The sequence below is a fragment of the Nestor notabilis genome, unplaced genomic scaffold (genome assembly GCF_000696875.1).
Source record: "Nestor notabilis isolate BGI_N333 unplaced genomic scaffold, ASM69687v1 scaffold26114, whole genome shotgun sequence".
Taxonomy (NCBI): Eukaryota; Metazoa; Chordata; class Aves; order Psittaciformes; family Psittacidae; genus Nestor; species Nestor notabilis.
The window spans coordinates 1524-27928 of record NW_009926385.1 but is presented as its reverse complement, the minus strand read 5'-3'; the positions used below and the strand labels follow the sequence as shown (position 1 = coordinate 27928).

Genomic DNA, 26405 nt, shown 5'->3' with positions numbered 1-26405 from the left:
GCTGGGCAAGGGGAGCCCTAGAGCCAACCCTGGGATCGGTGTGCCGGCCGAGGGGACCGGGAGGGTGCCAGCCCTGGGGATGCCCTGGGCAGGCCGGAGGGTGGCTGCGGAGTGCCTCCACCCAGCAGGGAGAGAGAGGAGGAAAGATCAGCTTTCGGCTTCTCACGCGGACTTGCGAGATGACGGTGTGCCTTTTGTTTGTCTTCTCTGGGTTTGGCCTCGGCTTTTCTACTGGCACAGGTTGCCCAGAGATGTGGTAGATGCGCCATCCCTGGAGACATTCAAGGCCAGTCTGGATGTGGTTCTGGGCAACCTGATCTAGTTGAAGATGTCCCTGCTCATTGCAGGGGGGTTGGACTAGATGAGCTTTGAAGGTCCCTTCCACCCCAAACCATTCTATGATTCAGCTGTTCTTGGCCTTTCATCCATTGTTTATGCGTGTGTCTCTTGGCAAGTCTGGCTAATGCAGTGGACCAAAAAGCTTGTTTTCTTAACGTTTTATTTCATATATTGCCCTTCCCCCATTGGGAAGGGTCTGAACTTGACTAAAACCTGAGAGAGCTACTGCCATAAAAGCATTAGTAATGCTGCTGGCATACTATTGAACGAGCCACTACTTGAAAGACAAGTGGTTCTTCTCTTGTTCATATTTGAGTATCTAGTCTTCTGTATCTTCCTAATCCTGAAGCCTTCGATCATGGAGGTTTTGGAGTGCTGGGCCCTGATCCAGCAAAGTTGCTTAGGCTGTTTACCCTTTCAATGAGTCTGTTTGCTGATTTGAGGTGTGAGAGCTCTATGTTCTGCAAAATGCTGCAGGAGGGAGGGAAGTCTCAGAGCATGGGAATAGGCAAAACCTGTGATTTTATGTGAGAGAGGAAAGGTATCTCCTGGGGAACTGAGGCCAGCTCAGAGCCTAGCATTTCTTGGTAGGAGAATGGCTGTAGTGAGATCACTACTGATGAAGTACGGTTTAGGGTACAAGTACTTATGGTGTTTGGACAGGTCATCCTTCTTGTTATTAGTTGGTACCTCTTCAGTATACTATCGTCCCCCCCCTTCATGTGAGTTAACCGGCCTGCTTTACTGACCTGGAGCAGTACTTCTCAAAGTTGCGGTTGGTAGCCAGGGTCATGGGGAGCTGGTGTCCTGAAGCAGGCATGCTGGCGCAGGTGTGTCACTTGCGTGGTGCTAGCAGCACATCAGCCTGCCAGGATGGGCTGGACTCAGGCGACTGGCAGGTGCCTTCTGTCTGCATGTGAGACCCACAGGAACTGGGCAGAGATAGCAGGGTGTACCGTGCTCTTGGTTGCAGTGTGGATGCCTGCCAAAAGCTCTACGGATGTAGCCAGAGTGGGTGTCGGTTGGTCCTTTCCGCAAAACTTGCATGGGCCAAAAAGCTGGCTTCCTGCCCAGGCAGTGGTGACTAGTGGTTCTTGGCCAGCCTTTATGAGAGGTCCCCAGCAGGCTAACAAAAGATCTGATGCCTTGCAAGGGGGCACTGTAATGCTGGGGAACGGGAGCTGTGCTTCCACCTATTTCATAGTCCTAGTCAGAAATTGAGAGCAGAGCTCCAACTCACTCTTTTGTCATGATGGGCAACTTGTTCAATCACCGAGCCTCTGCCACCCTACCTGTAACGCTTCTCTCCCTGTTCTTGGTGAGCTTGGCAGATCATGTGCACTGCTCAGGCTGTAGTGTTGGTCCATCTTTGTGTGCTGACTAAGTAGAGGGAATTAGAAGCAGGGAAAGAAAGAAAGCAAGCTTCTGACTGCAGCAGGTAAAAATGCAGATAAAGGTTTTCTGTGGTCTTTTCTCTAATGCTGTTTTGCTCCTTGGAGACATCAGTCTTCACTTAGAAGACTTACCAGGTGAGTCCAGACAGGTTTGAAATGAGCTCAGGAAATAGGGATGTCAGAAGACACCTGTGTAAGGGCTGCATGCACAGCTTCCCTCATCTACTCTGTAGAGAAAATGGAAATAAGACTTTCGATTCTTGAAGGATCTCTTCCTAGACCCACAGTGTTAATAGATAACCTGGTTACTTCGGGTCACTTGATGTCTCCTGACACAGGTGCTGCCTGCCACTGAGGAAGTAGCAAGGGAATGGACACACACACACACACACTCGCACAAAAACTCAACTAACCAACAAACAAACAAACAAACCCCAAATGTCTGACTGCCTCCTGAATCACTTATAACTGTGATGTTTCTGAACAGCTGGATGGGTCCTGCTACCTCTGGTAACCTGTAAAGATCCTAAAGCTCTCTAAGACCCTGTGATACTCAGAATGAGCAGAATAACTGGTTTGTAGTGGTTTACTTGTTCACAGAGTAAAGTACCTGCTTAACATCAAAGTTGCCCACTGTCAGGCCGCAGCATAATGGAACATAATCTCCTCTCTCGCTGAGTAGTCAGCCCTTGGGGCATCTCTCTGATTCATCTTTTACATGTGCCTTTTGGATAGCTTCGTGTCTGCTTCAGGCAAGACTCAGGTTAATTAGGTTCTTGCATGCATCTGCATTAGTGCTGACATACACTGTAAAAAACCTTAGAAACCATAGCTCCTCATATCTATGGAGTGAGTTCAGCTCAAGCCATTTGAGGATTAATTTCACTCACTGGCCTTCAGTTGTGCTCTGTAGGAGTTGAGAAATAGTTTAGGTCTTGGGTTTGCTGTGGAGATGGATCCAGAGATGTGACCCTTGACCATGAGGCTTTCCGGATCTCGTATCTGTCTATGTCTCAATTCCCTTTGTGACTTATGTTTAAATGACTCTGTAAATTGTCTTTCTGCAGAGCACAAGGCAGAAAAATCAAGTTTCATGCCAGAAGTTACTGAGGCTTTTCTAGTTAGACGCTGCACACACCCCCAGCTAGTTACGGGAGCATTCCTTTTTGCAGCAAACTTAAAGTAAAAAATAAAAAATTAAAATTTACAGCAGAATTTATTTCCTGAAAATGGGCAACTCTTCCTTCAGCTTCTCTCCCTCAAACTCTTCTGAGTGGCTCTCAGTTGCAGTTAGAAAAGCAGAATTGCCATTCTTCTGTCCTGTCCCCCCAGTCTGCATCTCCAGAAGGAAGACCGAGGAGAGGGTCAGGCTAGCAAAGAAGTTGCTGTTAGCTTCTGTTTTAGTGATTTCTGCTCACCCCCTTTCCTTTGTTCCCCAAAGGTCTCCCCAGTAGAAACATGCACCAGCTTCCTATGGCTTGATTTGGGCCTGTGGGCAGGATCATGGGGGGAATATGGATATCCTAGACTGGCCACCTGTTCCTCCAAATTTGCTGGTTACATCATCTAGGGCTGTAAGCTCCAGTTGAATGTTGTGGGTGGTGTGTCAGGAAGTTCATCAGTAGCACTGAAGGAGCTCGAAGATCTGAAGTCTTCCTGTTGGTTCTGAACATGACAGGTCACTCTTGGTCTCTTGACCTGTTTCTTAGGTATAACTGTAAGCCATTGCAGATGCTTTTCTGTCTGTTGAGTGCTGTAGTGAGAATTCCCCTTGGAGAACAACTGAATCTGTCCTAGGATTCAAAACCATAAGATACTAGGTTGACCATAGCTGGGACTCATTGACTAGCATGATTAAAATCTGGCTTAATAAATGTATGTATGCTTACCTATTTACTTTATGCTGGGTGGGTGTGGAGTTATTTAAATAATGCCTAATAAAATTATTTGAAAGGATTTATTGAACAGAAGCTTGTGTTCCTTCCAGTGAATGATGCTGCTTAAGGTTAGCATCTGGAGACAGGATTTTTATTGACAAAGCTTGTGGTAGCTTTTTCTCTTTCTCCTCACTTTTGTTCAGAATTCTAGCCCCATTATTGAAGCTTTTTATTGCCATTCTAAACATGAGAGAATCTCACATCTTAGTTGAAGAGAATAAATACAGCTTTTCCTGTTTCTGCTGTTCCTAGTTCAAGAGGCAGTGGGTGTCGTTAGTGGATTGTGGGTGTTTTGCCTTATAATAGAGGAAGTGAGAGTGAAATGGTGTTTTGTCTTGCCCAGTTCAGAGGGAATCCTTCATAAGGCAGCTTTCAGAAAGCCACATTCCAAGAATAAGTACTTATTTTTTGAAACCTCTGAAATTTGCTCATCACTAAACCTACTGCAACAAATTTCTCCCCCTTTCTCCTCATTTTTTTGGCCCCATTGAAGGACACTGGTGACTTAAAGCTTTTAAAGTTTTTGTGAGAAACCTAGAAGTTTCTGTTTTACCTAAACCTTCTCTACTTTACAAGAACCTAGAAGATGAACAAAATCTGCTGTTTCCTGCCTATAACTCCTTGCTGCTTTCTTCCTGCATGTTGAAATGGTTTGATCCTTTGGCAGCAAGGTAGCCCTACGAGGCAGACTTTGTAAATACTGTCAGTGTTACCTGTGAGCAGAGGCAGTTGGTGCCTATGTCAGCTGTCTGAAGGAGTATATGGATGTGGCTCATAGGAAGCCTTGATATTTCTTCAGTATTTTTTCTTTACTAAAAAAAAAGTGTTGATATTCTGAACTGTGAACCAGACACCTTCTAGAAATAGAAATGAAGACTGGGTTTCACTCTGGAAGTAGAAGTAAGCCAATTTCTAGCAACAAAGAAATAAAGACTGGTTGGTATTAGATGATGCATATTTATGGAATGTTAGTTTTCTTGGGCTTGTTGTCTCTCAGTCTAGTCCTGGTCAGTAGTCTAGGTCAGGATGTAGTCCACCTTGGCTATTGGGCATGTATTAACCTAAATACAGTAGAATTGTGTCATTTTGGTGGTGTGGAAGTGTTTATATCCAGAAGGAGAATTATTTCAAGCCTTAGTCTGGAAAGCTGGCATTTTCAGAGGCTTTTTGTTCCTAAAGGAGGGCAATATAAATGCCTTAGTCATTTTGTTAAAATCAGCATGAAAGAAAGGAATTGGTGTGCATAAGGTAGTAGTGGTTATTGGTGCATATTAACTTGCAGGATCAAATGCTGAAGTTCAGTGGTCCCGTGATTTACGTGTGTCACCAAACCATCCACTCTGCCTGATCTAAGCTGTGTCTGGTTTGTGTGCACTTGTCAGAAGAAGGAAGATGAGGCCAGGGACCATTTCCAGGCCTAGTGCAATTTAGCAGTGGAAAGACATGAATCTTGCTGCACAAAGGTGATGAGAAAAACAACTATTAGGGGAAAACCACTACACTTTCCAAGTCTTCAGCCAGGTCTTCGTCTTCAGTGGAAAGGAAGCAGGCAGGCTGTATGAACTGGCAGGGCTAGGAGAAATGAAATCACTGCTTGTGTTTTATATTTGCTAATTTCTGAAACACGAAGCCTGATAGAAGGTTTCCTTGCTTTATTTTGATTGGAATATTTGCTGTTTGTGTTATATTCAGCATCACTATATATGTGCATGCAACAATAACTCAGTTTGGGTAGGAACTTGTGAGATTTTGGTCTTTGCAAGGGTAGAGGCGCCTCTGAAAGTGTTCCTGTATGAAGTAATTTCCTAAGATGTATACAGGGTCTTTTGGTGATAGCACCACAAACCACTTTCACCCCTCATGTCTCTAGAAGTACATATCTTGTGAACTGGGGTATTTGCTACTGCTTTATGTGGCTTTCAAGCTTATGGAACTGTAGTCAGTCCAATAGAGATTTTGTTTTTTGCATACTTCCCTGGATCTGAGCTGTGGAGGGCAAGGCAGAGAGAAGATTAGGTAATAGGAGAAGAGCATAATCAGGAGACCCTCTATTGATCTTGTATAATACCTCTGCTGCATGATTGTTATGTTTTTTAATCCTGTTTGTACAGATCACTTTCACTTTGTTTTGCAGCTTATTTTTTTCCCTATGAGAGTGAAAGGCGTTATTTGCCCCTAGGAGAGACTGTTTCCTGATTGTTTGTTTGTTCTGATCTTTTTTTTTTTCCCTAACTTGCATGATCTGCAGCTTTGAAGAGGGTTCCAGTCTCGTGACCCACAGTACTCAGTCTTCTGAAGAAAGTCCAGTCTACTGCTCCATCACCTTCACTGAGCAACATGGAGAAGTTGATATTCGAAAGGCCCTTTTTTCCGCCTAAGGTACTCATTGGTCTTTGGGAAATATTGTTTGCCTGTCTTTCTGTCTCCAGAATTTGGGAAAGTGCTATCTGTTTTCAGAGGGATTTTTATATTTGTTTTTATTTTTATTTTTTTTGCTGGAATGCTCTGGAGGTAGGTGCTGTTGAAGCCAGAGGCCTTTCTGGAAGAGTTCTCCTTTCATGACCACAAGTAGCAATGCAGAATCTTCTGGCACCGTTTTCTAACTAGTCACCAAGTAGTCTTTCTGTGTTCCTCTCTGTTTGGAATGGGGAGGTTTTATTTCAGAGAGCTGCTTTGCGGTGTGGGAGGGCTGTCCTCTTTTCTTGATATTTATGGAGGGCAGTTACAGCAAGCACGTGCTTCAGTGTGTTTAAGTTATCTTAATGTAGGGCACTGTGTACAGCTTTTGCACTCAGCGGTGCAGTGTTAAGATTCTTGTTTTGGTGATGAGGATTTGGCAAATCAAAACTATGCTGAAATGCTTTCCCATCTTCACAGTACGACAGAAACATCAACTGACCATGAAAATACCCATTTGTTGTGACCTTTTTCATGTAAAAGAAAACCAAGACTGGGACACTTGAGGCTTGGATTCATGTAACTGAGACGTACTATGCTTTCCCCGCTAATACCTGGGTCTCGGGTACAGTGGCAGGACCTCTTGTAGTCAGTGCCAGTACCTCCTCTTGGGTGTTAAAAACTACTTGTTGCCATTGCCCCTTTTAGCTTATAGGCAATACATTACTCTTGAAAATTGCCACCAGGGTAGTTACTGTTCAGGCTTCCCTCAGAAATACTGCATGCTGAAACACTAGGCTGGAAATAGATATGTTGGTGGACAGACAGAAAAGAGAATAAGGACTCCCTATTAGTAAAATGATTTTTAGCTATTTTAGGGGGGCCAGTGATGTGAATGGGGATTTCTCATGGTGCAGAATTTAAGTAACTTTGATAGCCTCAAAGGATGCTCTGACGTTGTTTATAGCAGGGCTTATGAATTACTCTCCCCTTCTTTTATTTCATTTTATTTTTTCCCCCCTCCCCAAGGATGAAATGCCTACGGTTCCTTCGCAGGAGAAGCCAGATACAAATTCATGCCCTCATACACCTGGCAAAAACTGTGTCTCTGGTGAGAGGAACAATGGGAACTGCAAAGCTAATGAGAAGGAAAGGGAGTGGATCCGCCCTGATACACCTAGCAAATGTACGTGGAAGCTTGGGCAACCCCTCTCTGCCTCTCCCCATCGTCATACTACTCTGTAAGTATTACATTTATTTGCTGATTTTCAGTGCTTCACTAATCCAGGTCCCCTCAGAGCTATGTGGATTTAACAAAAGATGACTGATTTAAATTGATGCTGTTTAGCCTGTACACTGGTGCTTTTTTATTTCCATGTATAAGCAAAACTAAGAACCCAGATTAAGCATACAAGGGGCCTTGCACCAAAAATGTAAAACTACATGGTCTAGAATTAACTTACTTTAAGTAACCTGGCAAGCAGTACACTGACGTGATGAAAGATTGCACTGTAAGTGCCTTTTGCTTGTAAAAAACCTGCCTCTGAGCAGTAAGCTACTTCATGCCATGAGGAAGTACAGAATGCTTAATTCTTGCCTCAGCACTTGGCTTGATGTCTGGTTTATCCTTGTTTTGGATTAAGGACTGGATGTTTTGTGAATTTGTATCCAGTGGACATTCTTTTAAACTAGAAGGCAGGTTGAAAAAGCATTGGAAATGCTGTGTTACTTTTGTGTGACCTGCCTGTGGCCCCTTCTGTGAATACACTGACTTTGTTTGTGTGTGTACCAGGCCAGAGCCTCTGAAAATCCTGCCAAGCATCCTGGATAAAGTTGGCAATACACCTCTGGTGCGAATCAACAAGATTGGGAAGCAGTACGGGCTCAAGTGTGAACTCTGTGAGTACTGCTGCAGGCAGAAAATCAAATGTATGAAGTTTTTGACTGCTTCTTATATTCAGAGTATTCATCAGTGTGTAAAATGCAGATCTGCAGTTGTCACTGAAGATCACAGAAAACAATTAAAGGAATGAAACTGTCAGTGAATGGTTCATTTGTTTGTTTAAACCCAACTATGCTGGAGATATCTGAAGGCTCCAATCAGAATCCTGAAAGGTGGCATTTAGCACCATTGAAGGGATTTGTGCTGGGAGTACTGAAATGAAAGCGTAGGATGAACAAGGGGAGAAACTTCCCGTTTGACCAGAAACTCTTTGGCTGAAGAATGCACAGGGGAAGAGGAATTTTCTTCCCCCATGCTATTGCACCAGAAGAGCCCCAGGGCTTTTTATCTTAATGACTGGACTGTAATAATGAGTAAAGATGAAAGGAGAGATTATATTTTGAGGAGGCTGACAGAATATGAGTTCTTGGCTTCTGTGGCCAGCGTCAAGTTCCAAACTTCCCATGTTGTTGTGACTCATAATAGTGGAGATGCTGTGAACAGAATCCCCATCTCTGGTGTTGTAAAGCAGGGAGGTGAATTGGACAGACATGTTAACATTGTTGCTCTTGCAGATATTTTGGGCATAAGTAGTCTATTTAGCAAATTACTGTTGTTTAAGCACTCTGCTTGGTTTCTTTGTTTCCAGTGGCAAAATGTGAGTTCTTCAATGCTGGGGGCAGTGTGAAGGACCGTGTCAGCCTGAGGATGGTAGAGGATGCTGAGAAGGCTGGGATCTTGAAGCCTGGGGACACAATCATAGAGCCAACCTCTGGAAACACAGGTAGGGAATGGAGACACCTTAGCAAAATGTGGGGGGAAAATGCTGTGATGGTTTTCCTGGAAGAGGCAAGGCTTGAGATTGGAGCATGGAGGCTGCCTGTGCAAGGAAGAAAGAGAATCTCTTCCTGCCCACATGGTGTAGGGATTAGTGCCTCTTCCATCTCACACAAGGAACAGTTCTGCAATGTCCTATGCTGACCAGACTATGCAGGTGGGAATGAGACCTGCTCAATTTGCAGGGGCTCTTTGCTTTAAAATAGAAGAAGTGTTAGGCCAGATTCACTAGGATATTTAGGCCCTATTCAGAAATTAAAGTCGGACTGAAATTATTGGGGAAAAAAACACCAAGAGACTGGTATGAATCTGAATCTTCCCCTTCTGAGGTCATACTGTGACATCCTGCTTTCTGGGTCTATATGTGATACATGATTCTCCTTGCCACAGAATCCAAAAGAAAGAAGGCAGAACTGAAGAAGATACAAGACAATTACTTCAGAAAGCTGTCTTTTCATGTAAAAGCAAAGACCAGGGCAGACAGTAAGCTGAAAGAACTGGCTTTTGTTCTAGAGAAGTGCTCAGAGCTACTGAGTATGTTAAATGTGAGAGCTAACATATTATATTTTTGTCCTCTCTGCATTCCATTTCTCCCTCAGCCAAGTCCAGTTTTGATGTTTGCTCCATTTGCAGGTCAGTAGCAGAACCTACAAAGTGTTAGAGTTCAGGTCTCAAAATACTTTCTTCATCACAGACCGTAAGGGAAAGAGGGGAAGTGCTGGATGGCTTCAGCCTTAGTGAGGCCTTTGCTGTCTTTTTTGGGTTTTTTTGTTTGTTTGTTTGTTTTTTTGGCATCCTTATTTATCTGTAATATGCTGGGAAAAGTTTGTTTGGGTTCACCCCACTGGTATTTAAACACTACTTGATTTACTTGAGGTATAAGTTATTCTTCTCTTACAGGAACAGTTAAAGACTATTTTTTTCCTCACTCCTAATCAATCCAGCATGATCTAGAAACAGAGCCAGCTTTGAACAAGCAGGTCTCTGTGTGGGGTGAAGTGCTTGTGAGGCATTGTCGTGGGCATGTGTTGGTATTGTGCCTGGTACCCAAAACAGCAGGGGAGCAGTCTGACCTCAGACACATCAACTAACTTGATCTGTTTAGCTTATCCAGAAGAAAGGTTATCTGATCACAAGCGTAAGCTTCTTTTCTATGGGGGAGGCAGTTTTGGCTTATCTCTTCAGGTAGGCAGACAATGACAAGCTAGAAGGCAGAAATCAGGCTGGAGGTGCAGATTTTTAGAGTAGAAATGAGGTATCTGACTCTAACTGTCAAGGTACTTCACTGTGGTAGCAAGTCAAGGCAGTGCATTAGAGCCTCAATCACAAACAGCATCTAAATCACATCTTTTCAGAAAGGACTTAGTTTCAGCACATTGCAGTTCAGGGATTTAATGCAGAAATGGGTCTCTAATGCTCTTCTGACAGTATCAAAATGATTGCTCTAGTCTTCTTTAGCTTAAAGCTTATTCCTTTCCCAAATGAAGTAGCTGAGACAGGAAAAAGGTGATGATATGCATGTGTTAAAACTAGCACTTTGTGCATGTCAAGTTTCCCCACCCTTGGCTAAACTTAAGTTGGTTGTGATCCTCAAAGAACTAGCAGCATCTGTAAATCCAGTTCTTCCTAATAACCAGAAACATTCCCTTTGCCACCCCTCTAGAGACACTGTACTCAAGCCTCTGGTGAAAATCTGATTAAAGCCAGGGCATGCCAAAGCTAGCATTGTGGTTTTTGCTCTTTGTTGCTCCTCACTGAATGCTTTACGTGTTTTTGCTTGCAGGAATCGGGCTGGCCTTGGCTGCAGCAGTGAAGGGTTACCGCTGTATCATTGTGATGCCAGAGAAAATGAGCATGGAGAAGGTCACATCTGTTTTTATTTTCAAGAATTTAAAAATAAGCATGTTTGCACTTGCAGAGCTCTTGGTACAGACAAGTGCTGTGGCTTTAGCAACCAAGGTTTAGGCATTTGGTCTCTCAACTCTGCTGAGGGGCTGTTGCCAGAGCCCAGAGAAATCCAGGCTGGCTAGCCATGGACGGAAAATGTCCCTAAGACCCATCCCCACAGCACTGTCACTTTGAAAACTGTCATAGCTGTTTTAAATACAAATGTCAAAAGAACTTGAGATTTACTTAGCCCATTGAAGTGACTACCTGTCCCTGGGTTAGCTCTCTGTCACTGAGCAAAGGAGGTTGAAGGAAAGCAATGCTGAAGCTTTGAATGTTCTGTTCCACACTGGGCTGACCAAGGCTGTGAGAGAGCCTGTTTTGATCCTCAGGCTACACTAAGTGGTACTGGCAAGCATCTGAGTTGTGTCACCACAAAACAAAGGGGAAGGAAAAGCTGCCTGAGTAATGCCCACTTACCTTCACTGTGGAAAGCATAAAATGTCTAGCTCTAGACCAAGCCCTGTCCTGTGGTGCTAGACCTGCAGCCAAAACAAGAGATGAGAGTAGAGTAGAGATCTCATGTGTCTCATAGTTGAGGCAGCATATCGTCAGTAAAACTGCTTATCTCCATTCAAACACTTCCAGTGTTCCAACTGAAAGGCGGTGACACAAATAAGAACAACGTCTCCTGAAGGTCTATACCTATTGTTTGCTTTTACCTGCTGTGGAAGGAGAGGTACTGCATATGGCCATTGATGGTACGCAGCATCATGGGCCTCCCTCCTCTCTGAAGACAGGCTTTGCCTTAGCTCAGTGTTGTCAACTTTCTTGCCCGTGTAGCAGCTGAGTGGTGCATAGGGTCCTGGAGGATTTCCTTTGCTGCCTGTGTCTAAAGCATGGGGTACATATACATAATTTACACTTAAAATACTGGGCTAACAGCACTGTTGGAATGCGGAACATACGTGACCAGCATGAGAGGAGATGGTGTTTTGCCTCAGTAAGGCTTCTCAATATGTAGTAATAGTCCCTACAGGCTTGAAGGCCTAGGATAGAGGCAGAGATTTGACATCTATCTTCCCAGTAAAGCTTTTTTAAGATCAAGTGACCTTAAGGATTTGGACTCATGGCTCAGCGATGGGAGGCTGGGGTTTAGGAGAACTCCTAAGGAAGCTATTGCAGACCAGGCAAAAAGGAAGATGTTTTTTTTCCCTTGTATCCTAGGGAAGTCTCTGTGCTGGGAGAGTGTTTTCTGGGATTGTGACCACCTTTATTTGCTACAGGTGGATGTCTTGAGAGCGCTGGGTGCTGAGATTGTGAGGACCCCAACTACTGCTAGGTTTGATTCTCCTGAATCTCATGTGGGAGTAGCATGGAGACTGAAAAATGAAATCCCCAATGCACACATACTAGACCAGGTAAGAGCTAAGGCATCAGGCATAGCATGGGAGGAGGCATTGCACCATTGTTCCTTAGTGCCCTTGATTGACTGTTGAACACCCTAAGTGTGTCTGGAGGAAAAGATGTCTGAGGTCTGGAACTGTAGTTGATCCAATCACTATGCTGTGGGGTAGCAAGCTTTTATAGTCATTAGAGGGCAGCAACGAGCCTATGTTTGCAGAAACTGTAAAACACGGATGGCTTTTGCTGCTGAATTGGCACTCCTTTGCAGAAGAATGGGCACAAGGGTCATAATGTTCCTAAAAGAAACTGTCCCACAGACAGGACTGATCATGGCATTAGAGGGTGCTGGCACCTTAGAACTACTCTTAAGTTAGGTCGCTTACTAAGGTTGTATCTCCCCTCAGGCATTCTGCCTAGGTCCAGATAATAGATAAGGAAATGGTCTGGGAAGGGTATGTGTAGCTGTCGTGGGGCTTGGGGAATTTTGCCATGTTTTTGAAATGCCTCACAGTGTGATTTTTGTCTTTCTGGTCTACTTAATGACTATTTTGTCTTTCAATATAGTATCGTAATGCCAGCAACCCCTTGGCACATTATGACACCACAGCCGAAGAGATCCTGCAGCAGTGTGAAGGTATGTTTACTCTTCAGTGGGTCCCTAGTAGTCTCTTATTGTTAGGTACTTGGAGAATGAGACCTGAGGTGGATGACAAATGCATGGATTTTGATACAGCAAATCCCATACATATGCTGAGTGTCATTAAAGAATTACCTTATTTAAGTAGTTGTAGTAGTGATTTTTTTTTTTTGTCCCATTAAAGAAGGGTGCTTTAGTTTTTTGACTCCTTAAGGATGCCTAAGTTATCTTATTAAAAAAAAAAAACAACACCAAACCAGCCATAGGTAAACTGGTGTGAATTAAGTAATTTTTCTGTGCTCAGAAATACAAACATAGGTACAGTCTCAGACCAAATACTCCACTACACTGGAAGCTTCTTCACTTAGGAGTCCTCAAGAGTACAAGAGTACAAATTGCTCTGTGTTGCATATGTCACCAGTAAGACCTTTTTACCCTGCAGGGGTCACTTCAATGTTAGCTCTAGGCAGCTGAGTTGGAGTATCAGAAGTGGTTGAAGTGTGGCAGCAGAGAGCTTTAGCTGGGCTAACACACAGCTGAGGGTTTTGCTTGAGAGCTGTTGGAGGCATTCATGTGACGAATAGGTCACAGCCTACTCTGTAGGCGTTTGCCATAGGTAGTAGAATGAAGTCATGTAAGAGGCTACTGATCTGTCTCATAAAATAGTGCTCATGACAGTGACCAAAACAGTCTTTATCACATGGAAATGAAAAAGTAGTTAACAGTTCTCTCAAGTGGTGCCTATCCCACGCTCTTGGCACTCATTCGGTATACTAACTACTATAACGGGCTGCCCATTTTAAGTTAGAAAATTAATCATCTGTATCAGCAAATACAGTAACAGGAAAAGTACAGGTGTCAGCCATATGAGCCACCTCCCTCTGTGTCCAGAGTACCACAAATTGGTGTCTTGCCAGGCTACTGAATGGACATTTCAAAACCACTGCTGAAGTAAATAAGGGTTGAGCAAGGTGGTCTCAAGGTAGGTCTCATAACAGCTCTCAGGAAGCAAAGAGCTTTTTCTGACACTTTTTGCATTTTGATGAAGAAAGTCAATACTTGAGGTAAGTGGGGTTTTAATCCCTCATTCTTCCCTGGAAGTGTTCAGGGTTGGATGGGGCTTTGAGCAACCTCACCCATGGCAGGGCGGTTGGAACTAGATGGTCTTTAAGATACTTTCCAACCCAAGCTGTTCTATGGTTCTGTGATTCTGGGAGAGATTTTACAACTGCTTTCTATCCTTAAACAGGAAAAATAGACATGCTGGTGGCTACGGCTGGCACAGGAGGTACTATCACTGGCATCTCCAGAAAGCTAAAGGAGAAATGTCCAGGTTGCAAAGTAAGTGGCAAACCTAAAGCATTTCTTTTTAGTGGGGTGAACCCCAAACTGCTCCACTTGGCCCATCCCATTCCTTGCAAGCCTGCTCTGGGGCTCTTGGTTGTTCTTGGTTATAAGGTAGTTCTAAACAGCAGAGAAAGACTGAAACCATCATGGGCCAGTCTCACTGGTGACCAGAGTTCAGGTTTGGCTCAGCAGATGAAAACTTGCCCTTAAATCCCTTCATGGGGTGTCTGAGAAACTTCCTTCACTGGTGTGTATTGCGGTTTTGTGTTTCCTTTCAGTCTGTGCCTCCACTAACTTGTCTGGAGCTACCCAGGTTCTACCCAGTGAAATTTTCTCCGCACACACCAACCTGTGTGTGTGCTATGTTACATTTCCTCACAGAAGTTGGTATTGTGTTTCAATTGTGAATATTTGACTACACAGACAGTGAGTGGTAAACAAAATAATACTTACCTGCTTACACTTGTCACAAATGTATTGGCTGCAGTGATGCCTGACATGTGAATAAGAATAATCTTGTTTCACAGAAACCCTGTCTTCTGTTTAAACCAAGCAAAGCCCATGTAAAATAAATGGTGCCCCTCACTTAGTGTCCACAGCCTGAGGAGACGGGATGGATTGCCAAAAGGCCAGAAGCAGCAAAGCATTTTGCTCACAGGGGAGGTGAATGTTGCCAGGAAGAAATGAATAGGAGACTAGCTTACTGTTAGCTTGTCTGTGTGTGTAGCCAGTGTGACACAAACAGCTGTAAAGAGGCCAGCACTCATGAGTAAATAGCTGTGCTCTCAACAGCAGTGTGTCATGGTAGCCGAAATGAAAACTGCTTCTTCAGATTATAGGTGTTGATCCTGAAGGCTCCATCCTTGCCACACCAGAAGAACTGAACAAGACTGACAAGACAATGTATGAAGTGGAAGGAATTGGATACGATTTTGTCCCCACAGTGTTGGATAGATCTGTAAGTCATGCTTCTTGGTTTACTGCCCTTTGTCCTCTCTTGGGATGCAGAAGTGAGGTGAAAGGTGAAAGAAAAACTTGGGGAGATATTTCTTTGAGCTGAAAGTTGAAGGCTAGCAGACGGAACTATTCTCGTTCTTTCCATCAACAAAAGTCCTTGGAAAGCTTCTGCACTGGCCACATTTAGTTTACAAATGCTGTGAGCAGATGAACCTTTCTTCAAACACAGAACCTTTCTTTTTTTTTTTTTTCTTTTTTTTTTTTTTTCCCCCCAAACCCAGCCCAGTCAAGCAAATAAAAAAACCCAAAACCCCAAACCAGAACCAGCCAACAGAGCACCCCAACCCCTCATGGCCAAAAGTGGTATGACTATGTTGTGAGCAGCACTTGTGTTCCTGGGAAGCCCTCTGAGAGGGGAGGAAACTGATGCTCTTTGTGTCTGCCTCACCACAGCCTGTTCTCACAGCAAGGTTTCAATAAGGAGTCTGTTGTGTTAATGTGATCAGCTTACCTTAGCAAAAAAAACCACTTGGCATTTGGAGGATGGAAACCCAGGCACATGACTATGGCTCAGTAGGGCAGCTGTTACCTCAAAGAGCATGGGTTGAATTCACACTAGTTGTGTAGCTCCCCTAGCCTTCCTCATTTAAATATACCCTTGTTTCTGCCTTCCTGCCCCTTCCCAGACAGTGGACCAGTGGTACAAGAGCAATGATGAGGAATCGTTTGCTTTAGCACGCATGCTGATCCGAGAGGAAGGACTGCTGTGTGGTAAGAGCAGATGCGAATCCTTTGGGTTTCTCTGATAGTATGTGGGAGGCTGAAGCCTTGTGCAGGTCAGGGAGACCTTCTGCCTCTTCAGAAGCTGTCTTCCTCACCCTGGGCTCCTCTGTGGTCTCTCCTCCTCTCATTCTTTCTCATTTCACTTACAGTTTGACAGTTTTGTCTCTGATCTGCATTTTGGCAGGTGGCAGCTCAGGCAGTGCCATGTCTGTAGCTGTGAAGGCAGCCAAAGAGCTGAAGGAAGGTCAGAAATGTGTTGTTATCCTCCCTGACTCTATCAGGAACTATATGTAAGAACCTGCTTGCTTTCTGTCTGGGAAAAGGGTGAGGCAGTCCTTCAGACCTCCTTACAACAGCAGCGAGTTGAATACCTATTTCTTACAGTACCCAATTACCCAAGCAAGGAATGTGTTTTGGACACAACTTCTGAGGTAGCTAGAAAGGATATGACATGGAGTAGAAATGAGCTTAGGCCTCAGCAAGCTGAGCCACTCCTTATGTCTGGCTTCAGTGTATGACCATCACTGGATAGGATCTATCACAGGAAAAAGCTTGCTTTCACTGTTTACCATGGGTATTATCCCATTACTGGAAGGATCCTGTAAGGCTGTCTGCTCTTTCTGCCTGCATCCACAGCAGAACACAGCACTATTGTAGCAGCAGCCAATGTTGGAGTGAGTTTACAGGTGGAAGTGTGAGGGCTTTGAGCTGTGCTGAGAAGTGTCTGCCCTACCACACTGAAATATATCCCAAAACATGATGGTTTTAGTTGTGTTTCCTGAGTTCTGTTGCATCCAACACAACTAGAAACTGAGACAGACCTTACTTGAGTACAGGTTGGCACTTTGCCGTTCCAGGCTGTGTGTCTATCATATTGCAAGGGACTTATGTACTTGAAACTGTGTTTCTGATGGGATTCCTCTTTCTTCTCAATATCCCTGGGTTGGAGAAGGTCCCAATGTCATAAGGTTGGATGGCAAATGGCAATATATTTTCCATTCCACTTTAGTTGTTAGTGGAAGTGAGCTGAAAACAGTTGCCTTTCTGTACTATAAGTTCGCAGATGTTCAGCCTGCTAATGAGCTTTTCACTTCCTGATGCTTTCCAGGTCCAAGTTCTTGAGTGATAAATGGATGATTCAGAAAGGGTTCATGAAAGAAGAAGATCTTGGGAAAAAACCTTGGTAAGCATGTCAGATCCATTTGGATTTTCAAGAGTCTATTCAATCGACTTTATGGCAGTTGCTAGTTTAAAGCTCATTTCAGTTTACACTACCTTTGATTTAGCTAATATTTCTGCTATTGTGTTGATGTATAATTGCAGCTATTAATCAAATCTGCTTAAATTGTTTGATATCCTTCTTTGAGTTGCATGGCAGCAAAGGAAAACTTGGTACTTGATGATTTTTATTTGTTTATTTTTTTATTTTAATGAAAAGGGTTGTATCTGGAATGCAAAAGTAGTTTACAGAGAGCCCTTCTGAGATCACAGTTCCTGAGAGCAAAGTGCTGTGCGTCTACATAGGTGGACGGGATCTTCCCTAAACTGGTACCTATAATGACTCTAAATATGGCTGGCTCTTGGAGTAGGAGCACAAACTTTAAGGCTGAAATAATGAAACGAGGGAAATTAGTACTCTCCACTATCTGTAATCTTAGGAAGTAGATGAAATGAGGAAGACTTCTGGTCTTACAGCCTTCTCACACTACAGTGACTTCCTGATATTGGGGAAAAAACTTGAAAGCCTTGAAGCTTTGCTGACTCTGGCTGAATCCTGACTCTTCCTTGCAGCCTTTTGTCATCCCTGTAGTGTTGAAGGCCACTGTACATGAATGACTGGTTTTGTTCTCTCCATAAGACTTGCATGGGTTTGTTTTTTGTTTCATCCGCAGGTGGTGGAACATCAGTGTTCAGGAACTAAGCCTCTCTGCTCCCCTGACTGTGCTTCCAACTGTTACCTGTGCAAAGACTATTGAAATTCTCCGGGAGAAGGGATTCGACCAGGTACCAGTTGTTGATGAATCTGGGTATGTCCACATATATTCATCTGTCCACATATATTCATCTGTATGTATCACTTCCTTCACCAGGTCTCAAGGGATGTCTTTTAAATGGTTACAAGAAGTATAATATCCTGTCACTCATCTTTCTTCAGTTACAGTAACACAGTTCAGAAATGCTACCGTAAACACACCAGTACTGGACTTAATATGTCGTCATGCCCAGACTGTCCTGCCCTTCACATAATAAGCTTCTAATGATTATTATGATATACTTGCTGAGTTTCTACAGGATAATTTCAGTGTTTTTTATAATAGCTGTTTAACTTAACAAAGCAAAAATTCATGTTTAAAACAGACAACCCCAAACCTATCCATCTCCACCACAGCTTTTACTCAGTTTCTTCAGAACACTGCATTATAGTGCAATGTTGTAGTGACCCCTTATAAAGAGATGAGAGGTTGAAACAGTGAAGTTGTGCTTTTCAAAAGTTCTCTTGGATTGCAAGAAACTCTGTAGTTGCAAGGACTAGAGATACAAAGTGCCTGATGTTCAGAAGGGCCAGGCGCCCTGCTGGCTTCTGTGTGAGGCTCCAGAACTTCTGAGAACTGGACTGTGCCTCCTGCAGAGGCAAAGAATCCAAGTCCGCCATCACTAATGTTCCTTTATATCATGAAGCAATTGAACTGACTTCTCCAGGCTGGCTGAGAGCTGATGCTTTTATCTACAGGAACACCTGAGGCTTTTATGTTGTTTATTCTTCTCTCTCTCCTTCCCCAGGGTGATTTTGGGCATGGTTACCCTGGGTAACATGCTTTCTTCACTGCTTGCTGGAAAAGTTCAGCCTTCTGATGAAGTCAGCAAAGTAATCTACAACCAATTTAAACAGGTCAGCAGGTATATTCTACAGCTCCTAGTTCTATGGTTCAAAGTACTACCGTACATGTCCTAACGCTATAGTGGCATTGGGTTGGGTAAGGTTGCTGAGCGTGGATGTGCTAGGTCACTTAATAGCTCCCAGGTTTGTGATGTGGCTCTACACCGTTCTGTTCCATTACTTCAGCAGGCTTTCTTCTAGTATGCTTGTCCTTTCCTCCTTCCCCCAAAACCCTGGCACAAATCTGGCAATGTAACCAGGAGAAGTGACAGGGAGATGCTGAAACAACTCTTCTAAATAATTTCTGTGTGAGCCAAAACAAGCAACTGTTTGCCTTTTGTATCAGATGCTGAAACACGGGGTGGCTGCTGAGAGCTGATGTTGTCAAGATGTATGAATTTTGATGTTAGACACTTTCACCTGTTCATCCAATGTGATATGCCAAGATATTCCCAGCTGTATGAGTGCTCTTCTAAAATATATAAGTATTGTTGCTGTTGCTTTGCTTCTCTTGAAGGAAAAGGATTTTGTTTTTAGCACAGAATGCTTGACCTAGTTTTCACCAGGCTTTAATTTCAACACTGTCCCACAGTAGATGAGGTGATGTATTCCAGAAGTGTATGTAATGTTTCCATTCAGTCCACAAACTGCCAAGTCCCTGAGGTTGAGAAAGGATGCTAGTTCTTTATGGACAAAATAAATATATTTTTTTCCTTCCTAGACAGATAATCAAGCATCAGGTGGAAATGTGGTGCGTAACAAAACTTCTTAGTTCGTATTCTCCCTCACTTGGGCACCTTCAGAGTTCCTGGGGCTCACGGTGTGCAGTTCTGTAGCTATGCTGGTATTAGCTGCAGTAGCCAATTCTCTGAACTTCTGAGGTTGTGGCTTTTTTTCACGGGCAGCTTGAAGTTTCTTATGCTTTTTCAGTAAAGAACAGCTTAACCGTTTCTTTTCTCTTTAGTTCTGATTTTTCCTTGGTGGAGGATGCAAGGGGAGTGACACAAAAGTATTGGTTTTGCTAACATGTTAACTAGAAGTGTCATTCTGTGGTCATTTTCCATTTGAATTAATGATTTAATGAAGTAACATAGTTAAATGCACTTAACATCAGAAGTATTGTGGATTTTGCTTTTCTTACCACTTTAGTCAGGCTTATTTGACTTGTTTATTGGTGAAACTGGGAAAACCGATCAGGTCACTCAAATGACTTTCAATATGCTACAGGTAGGACCTGTACCACAGCCTGCACCAATAAGAGGTCAGCTTAACCTGTGACTACCTGTGATCACCACAATTACTTTGTGGACATCTTTTAGAATGGAAGAGTAATGGTTGTAACTTTTTTTAAAGTCTCCAGTAGGGTAGTACTCTAGGGCTTTGGAAGGTTAGTCACAGGGTAATTTGCCAATCCAAACAAGTGCTCTGTGTGTTAATGGAGAGAAGGGCCATTCTTGTGGAGTCATGATTAGTTACAGTTTGTATTTTCATAGTTGTTCCAGTGCTGCCTGTGGCCTCCTTGTCCTGGTTATCTTTAGCCTACCCAGTCCCTGAAGATGGGTCTATTGATTTTACACAATCAGATGGCAAGGGGCTCTACCCCTTCAGTGAGCTTTGAACTTGGGTTTGAAAGTTAGGCTTTGCATGCACGTTTGCACACAAAACTGCTTGTCTGTCAGTGGTGGTGATTGACAGTTGATTCAATGCAGCAGTAGGTCCAGATTTCCCTCCACCATTACCTCGTCCACAAGTTTAAGGATCGGTGATTCAGTATGCACTGTAGCCTGCTGGTCCCTTAAACACAGTCTACTGGGGATCCTTTTGATCTCTTCTAACTTACAGTCCGTTGATGAGAGCTCTGTGTTCCAGTGCAGCCCAACTGTTTATGCTGTGGCATTTATTCCTCAATTACAAGCTGAGCTCACTGAAGGATAAAGGCTTTATAATCTGCAGTGCAAGACTTTGCTGTAAATTCCTTTAATCCCCTTTATTGAAAGTATGTCAGATGGTGGGTGCTGCTGTTACCTGGGAGAGTCACCTGGATAACGGGCCTGTTGCTGCTGCTTAATACATTAAAGCATATAGGAAAAAGAGTTTTATGCATTTTTTCAAATGATTCCAGCAGGGGATTATTAGTTAAGTATTTCAGAAGGATCTGTATTCTTTCTGTAGAGTCAATATAGTCTTAGCAATGTCAAACTTCACTAAAAATGAATTTTTAATTCCCAGTTCCTTGCTTTGCACCCGAATACAGTGTTAGCTGAGCAATATTTACCCTTAGTTTTGACTTGTTTGGGTTTTTCCCCTGCCTCCTTTGTTTTTCCCCTGCCTCCTTTGCAGATCATATTCACTTCCACAATGATTGATTGACATATTAATTGACTTTTTCCCAGTCTTGCTAGAGTAGAATTGCCAAGTATAATGAGTTTTATGGTAACTTCTTTTGTGAGACACATGCAACACTTGACCTTCTCCCATCATTAACATTTTTCAGATGTTCGGTATGTTCAGTATATTCATTATGTTTACAGAACCAGAATGACAAACTTCATGTAGTGCTTCATTTTTTGTTCTGTATTCTTGAAATCAAAACCAGAGAAAACTGGTCTTTTAAGTTGGCCTTCATTTGTTAGTGTTTTACAATACTTCAGATGGGAACAGTATATAATGCTGATGTATTGTTTTAATACTGCATGTAGTATATGGGGATATACCTTATATATAAAGGAGTGTTTAGTTTAAGTTTTGTAACTCTCTCCTCAGATTAACCTGAAAGACAGCTTGGGGAAACTCTCTCATATCCTGGAAATTGACCACTTTGCTCTAGTGGTTCATGAACAAATTCAATGTGAGTATGATGTTCTGTGGCTTGTAAGAGAGAATCTTTGAGTAGTAACAAAAACAAGTACAATTGTGAAGGTGTAACCAAGTTTTGAAGAAGCTGAATTCTCTTTCTGTGTATGGAAGTATGTGCTACTAACACTTCTTGCAGAGTAAATGTTAAATCCATTAATAACCTGACATCCTGTAATGTACCTGCTTTTGGAGCAAGTTACTGCTCAAAACTGAATGTCTGAGTCTGGTCCACTGCTTTGTTAGTAGCAGTAAGCCAGTGAATGAGTTCCTGCAGTACAACTGAGATTTGCTTCTTCCTACTCCTGTCATACAACTTCCAGCAGTTCCACCACACTGAGTGTCCCCGGTTAACTACATTTTTTTTTTTTGCCTTTCTAAAGCAAAACCTTTATTACAACTTCATAAAGCTTGATAAGATCTGGATGTCAATACTGACATCACCATTGCAAGACAGTTTAATATTTCTTATTCCTGTTTATTTTGTTTAAACTAACTTACTCCGCTTTACTTTGTTTTTCCTCCAAACTCTACTTTTCTTCAGCCTTCTTGAAACTCTTTACACTGCCTTCTTCATAAACTAGGAATGACTAAATAAATATTCAAAGCTAGGGTATATCACTGTTACATGTGAACAATATTTTTCCCTGGTTTATCTTCTTTATAGTGGGCAACTTGCAAAATAAAAACCACTGAGAAACTAGAGTAAAACCAGTATTAAGACTCACCAGATAAATTTGTCTGACAGCTGTCTCAATGATAACTGTAAATGAAGAACAGTCATGAAATTTGGGCTTGTTCCTGATAATCTCCATAAAGATGTGTTCTTGACTATGTGCTGGCTAGCTATTCATAAACCTAGAATCTCCCTGAAAGCTTGCTGTGGAACAAAGATTGAATAACTGAAAAGTCCAGGATGATCCAGCTGGCTGAACAGTTGAGGATACAAGTAGGCTAAACATCTCAGTACAGTAAGACTTAGGAACCAGGAATTTAAACTACAGATGAAGGTCACTTAGCCATTTGGTTCCCAGGTCAAAGGCTTATGCTTACAATGAAATATCACTTGAACCTGCACTTTCAATGCAGCAATGATTAGATGGTTAATAAGTCATTTGAATATAAATAAAAAATGTTGTGTTGTGATTTTTATACTAATTCTGTATTTGGCAGTGGTGTAGGAAGATAGATGGTAAAGTTACATGTCCTCAGCTAGTGGCCCCTGGTTCAAATAGGATAATATCAGTTTGCAGCTGTATCAAGTAGAGCCACAGAAACTAATGTATGAGGAAAATATATTTAATAAGGATTTGGTCTGAATTTTCATGTCAAGAAAAATAAATCTGATTAACCCTTATCCTTCCTCCCATAATCAGTTTCAGTTTCTATAGCCTTTTTTGTTGAGGAGGCTTTCTGAAATAAAAATCCTTGCCACTTTGTGTGACTGTTGGTCAAGATGCCCATCAAGGGTTCCCCCTCTATGTACAAGGGTCATCAGTGATGACCATCTCCACCAACAGGCCCTGACACGTGGAGCTGCGATGACTTGGCACATGCCTTTACAAACAGTGCCATTAAAGTCAAGTGGGATGTTTGTGGTTTTGTGCTTCCTAAAGCCAGAATCCGCTCTTTGTTTCTGTGCAGATCACACTGACGGTTCCTCCAGTAAGCGGCAAATGGTGTTTGGCATCGTTACAGCCATCGACATGCTTAACTTTGTGACCGCACGAGAACGGGAAAGAAAGTTCACGTAAAGACAAGCGGCAGCGTGGAGTCTCTTCAACAACATTTTGCAATCTCCAGCAAAGAATCAAGTTTATTTCTGAGGTAGAATGGTCTGTCCTTAGGGTGTTTCTTTTTTTTAAATTCTGAAAACAAGCAGTCAGCTATCCTGGTGTCAGCTACACAGCCAGTGCGTTTTACTGTATTATGCAGCTCCTAGAGACTTGTTTCTTCATCAGGGTTCACAATATTTCTTATCAAGACAATTTATTTTTTTTACCTCTATATCTACATGTAAAAGTAATGCCTAAATTAATTGGTATATTCCTTACTTGTTATGTCTGAAGTCTGGCTTTCCAATACATTGTTTCAGATTCACAAAACGTGTTGAAATAAAGAGTTACAGAAGCAGAGGCCCAAGAGAGCTAAGAATCTTTTATTTTTTTATTTTAAATTTTTTTTGGTGCAAGGGTGTAAAGTTATATGATAGCTGTGTGGAGACAAAAATGGGACTGGGGTGTGTTGAGAAGAAAGGGGGGTTCCCTTTTGGTGATGACAGCAGTGTAAAGAGGAAATCCTGAGTGCTGGAGTTGAAGCTTGTTTCAACCAGCTGCTCTGAGGAAAAACTGACCTGAGTGGAAGCCTGGCAGTGAAGTAACAAACATAAACCAGTGACTTTGTTTTATACAGTCCACCAGCTTTCACTGCAAAGACAACCCTTTCTTTTTTCCAACTGTATCCTGATAAGTAAGCACAAGTGAAAAGATTAAAAGGTAAGATCAAGCCTCTTGCCTGAAGATTTTTTAAAATCACAGTTTCATTTAGTACCGTCTCCTTACCTCCCCACCCTCTTATTTATCTTAAAGTGCTTCTTTTTATGCCTGCTTTAGAAAAGCCATAGGTAATCTGTCAAGAGCTGTAAAATCTTTCAAGTCCTGTTCAAGCGCTCCTATGCTGTAGTGCCTTATTCCAGGAGAAAACCCCTGCTAGTAATTGGATTCACTGTAGCCAAGCTTGGAAGTAACTGGCAAACATGGTGTGAACTGGTAGTGTCAAAAGTACACAAGTAATGCACAGTAGGTGTGTGCAGCTACAATTTCTGGCTGCTTCTGTACCTCTGGATCCTTCAGTAATGTTTGACTTTCATAGCCATGGCACAGTTTGGCAATAGCAGCCCCATCCCTGCGCTGCTGTGCTTAGACTACAGACTGCTGTTAGTGGTAATGATGAGTGGAATCACCCCGTGGTTACAGGAGAAAAGTAGTGGTTCCTCATCGTCATGAAGACTACTTTGAGCATTTTCTGACTGACCTCTTGCCAAGAATAAATATTTTGCCCAGCAAGGGTGACATTTTTCTTAGCTTGTCTCTCCACTGAAGAAAAAAATACTATTGTCCCATGTTGGCACTGAGCAAAGAGCATCAAGCAGAGCCTTTGCAGTTGTGCTGGCCTGAAGGAGGGAGGCAAGAGCTCAAAGCCAAAGAAGTGACACCAGTGACAGTGCCTGCCTGCCAGCAGTGTGTCAGCCTGGTTTGTTTTCTAGCTGCTTCTCTCTCATCTTAAGTTTGTGAATGTTAAGAACTGTGTTGTGATAATAAAAAGCCTCAGACTGATTTCTGCTAACTCTTTAATGCTATGCTGGTAAATCTGAAGTTTATTCTGCTCTTGTTCAGTTTATTACCTTTGGCATTGACTGTCCCTTCAGATTAGGGCTATTACTGAAGTAACGTGACACATACTTACCTTAAACTGTGGCTTAAGCATTAAATTTATATACTTCCTGAAGATTTAAGACAAATTTTCCCAAGGCTCTGGAATAAATCACTACAAAATCTAAAAATATGTGATTTCAATAATAGTTGTTTCTAAAGGATGGATAATTTTTTGGTTGGTTAGTTGTTTTGTTTGTTTACCCTTATGCTATGTAGTGATTTCTTCTTCACTGTTCCCCCTCACTGTAGTAGCAGTCCCACCTTGGGTGCTGTAATTTGTGGAAGGCTGAACTAGTGCAAGCATCAGATGTGTGTACCTGTGTGTTAAAGATGCTGTTTTCAAATTTGTTTTAGCTTTTCTAAGCTGAACAGCTTTGTCTTACCTCTGTTACTGCTTGGCAGAGCCTAATAACTCATCTTTCAAACTACTTTCAAGCTGCTTCCCAAGAGGTCAAAAGTAACTTAGCAAAGTTAAGGGTATGATCTTTGACCTTAGCACTTTTTTTTAACATCCGTGATGTTTCTTATGCAGAAAGAGTCAGTGAATGGTCTCCCTTGAGACATTTCAGCCAAGTTCCTAAATTTCTTTCCCAATCATTTCAAATACTGTAGACAGATACATTTTCATATCTATTCTTAATCTACAGGAAAGGCCGAGAGAGACCTGTTTCTATGATTACTTCTATTTTCACTGCATCCTTTGATTCCCACACTTGTAAAAGAACCTGTGTAGTTCACTAAATCCTATGAACTGAAGAGTTTGCTGCAATCATAGCTGTCGCTGCTGCTAATTTTTGGCATTACTGCTGAGCTTGAAAATTTTCTTTACTTGCTTTTTGTCTGTTTCTTTTTTTCTTTCCTGTTTTCCATCTGACCTTTGCTGACAAAAGCAGGGGAAGCAGTGCTTAAATAGTTGTTTTTTTTTCCCTTTGCTCTTTGTGCCTGTAAAAGCTCCATATTCCAGCCTAACTGAATTCAGAAGAAATATGATGAGGGTGGAAGGAGGCTCCCAAAGTTGCTTTACAGAACAAGTACATGAGAGCAGTTAGAGTTGGGGCAGCAGAAGGTAAATAGGTAGCTTTGCCTATGACTATGACACAGAGAAAAGTATAAAGTTTGGTTTTTTTTTTTAGTTTACTGTTTATATATTAATCTCTGTATCATCATGAAAATGGGTAGTACTGCTGATTACAAAAGAAGGAGGGATTAGAGCTGGTAGAGAAGAGATGTGAGTCTAAAGCAATTCAAGTAAGCTGAAGTGTTCAAAGAAACCTACCTGCACCACTCTGTGTGGTTTGTTAAGAGAAGGAGCTGTTTCCTGTTCTACACTGGCAAAAAGAGGTAAAAGTGGCCACCAGCCACACTTGTTCACAGCA

The 26405-nt window shown here is 42.5% G+C and overlaps 1 protein-coding gene across 1 annotated transcript; it reads left to right on the top strand.

The window, feature by feature from the left end:
* Nucleotides 1–6007: 6007 nt before the first annotated feature.
* LOC104400094 (cystathionine beta-synthase-like) lies at nucleotides 6008–23362 on the top strand. The gene is made up of 16 exons (XM_010013510.1): nucleotides 6008–6049; nucleotides 7097–7308; nucleotides 7860–7966; nucleotides 8659–8793; nucleotides 10630–10709; nucleotides 12020–12154; nucleotides 12705–12774; nucleotides 14027–14118; nucleotides 14957–15082; nucleotides 15768–15852; nucleotides 16049–16154; nucleotides 16973–17047; nucleotides 17757–17891; nucleotides 18646–18754; nucleotides 21506–21590; nucleotides 23240–23362. The coding sequence occupies exons 1-16, from the start codon at nucleotides 6008–6010 to the stop codon at nucleotides 23347–23349; spliced, it is 1704 nt and encodes a 567-aa protein (XP_010011812.1). The 3' UTR covers nucleotides 23350–23362.
* The last annotated feature ends 3043 nt before the right edge of the window (nucleotides 23363–26405 follow it).

Bases quoted from the DNA above. Each gene is read 5' to 3' on its own strand.
- LOC104400094 (XM_010013510.1), top strand. From the start codon at position 6,008: ATGGAGAAGTTGATATTCGAAAGGCCCTTTTTTCCGCCTAAG. The intron at 14,119-14,956 runs GTAAGTGGCAAA...CTGCTTCTTCAG, and splicing joins AGAAATGTCCAGGTTGCAAA to ATTATAGGTGTTGATCCTGA. The intron at 16,155-16,972 runs GTAAGAACCTGC...GATGCTTTCCAG, and splicing joins GACTCTATCAGGAACTATAT to GTCCAAGTTCTTGAGTGATA.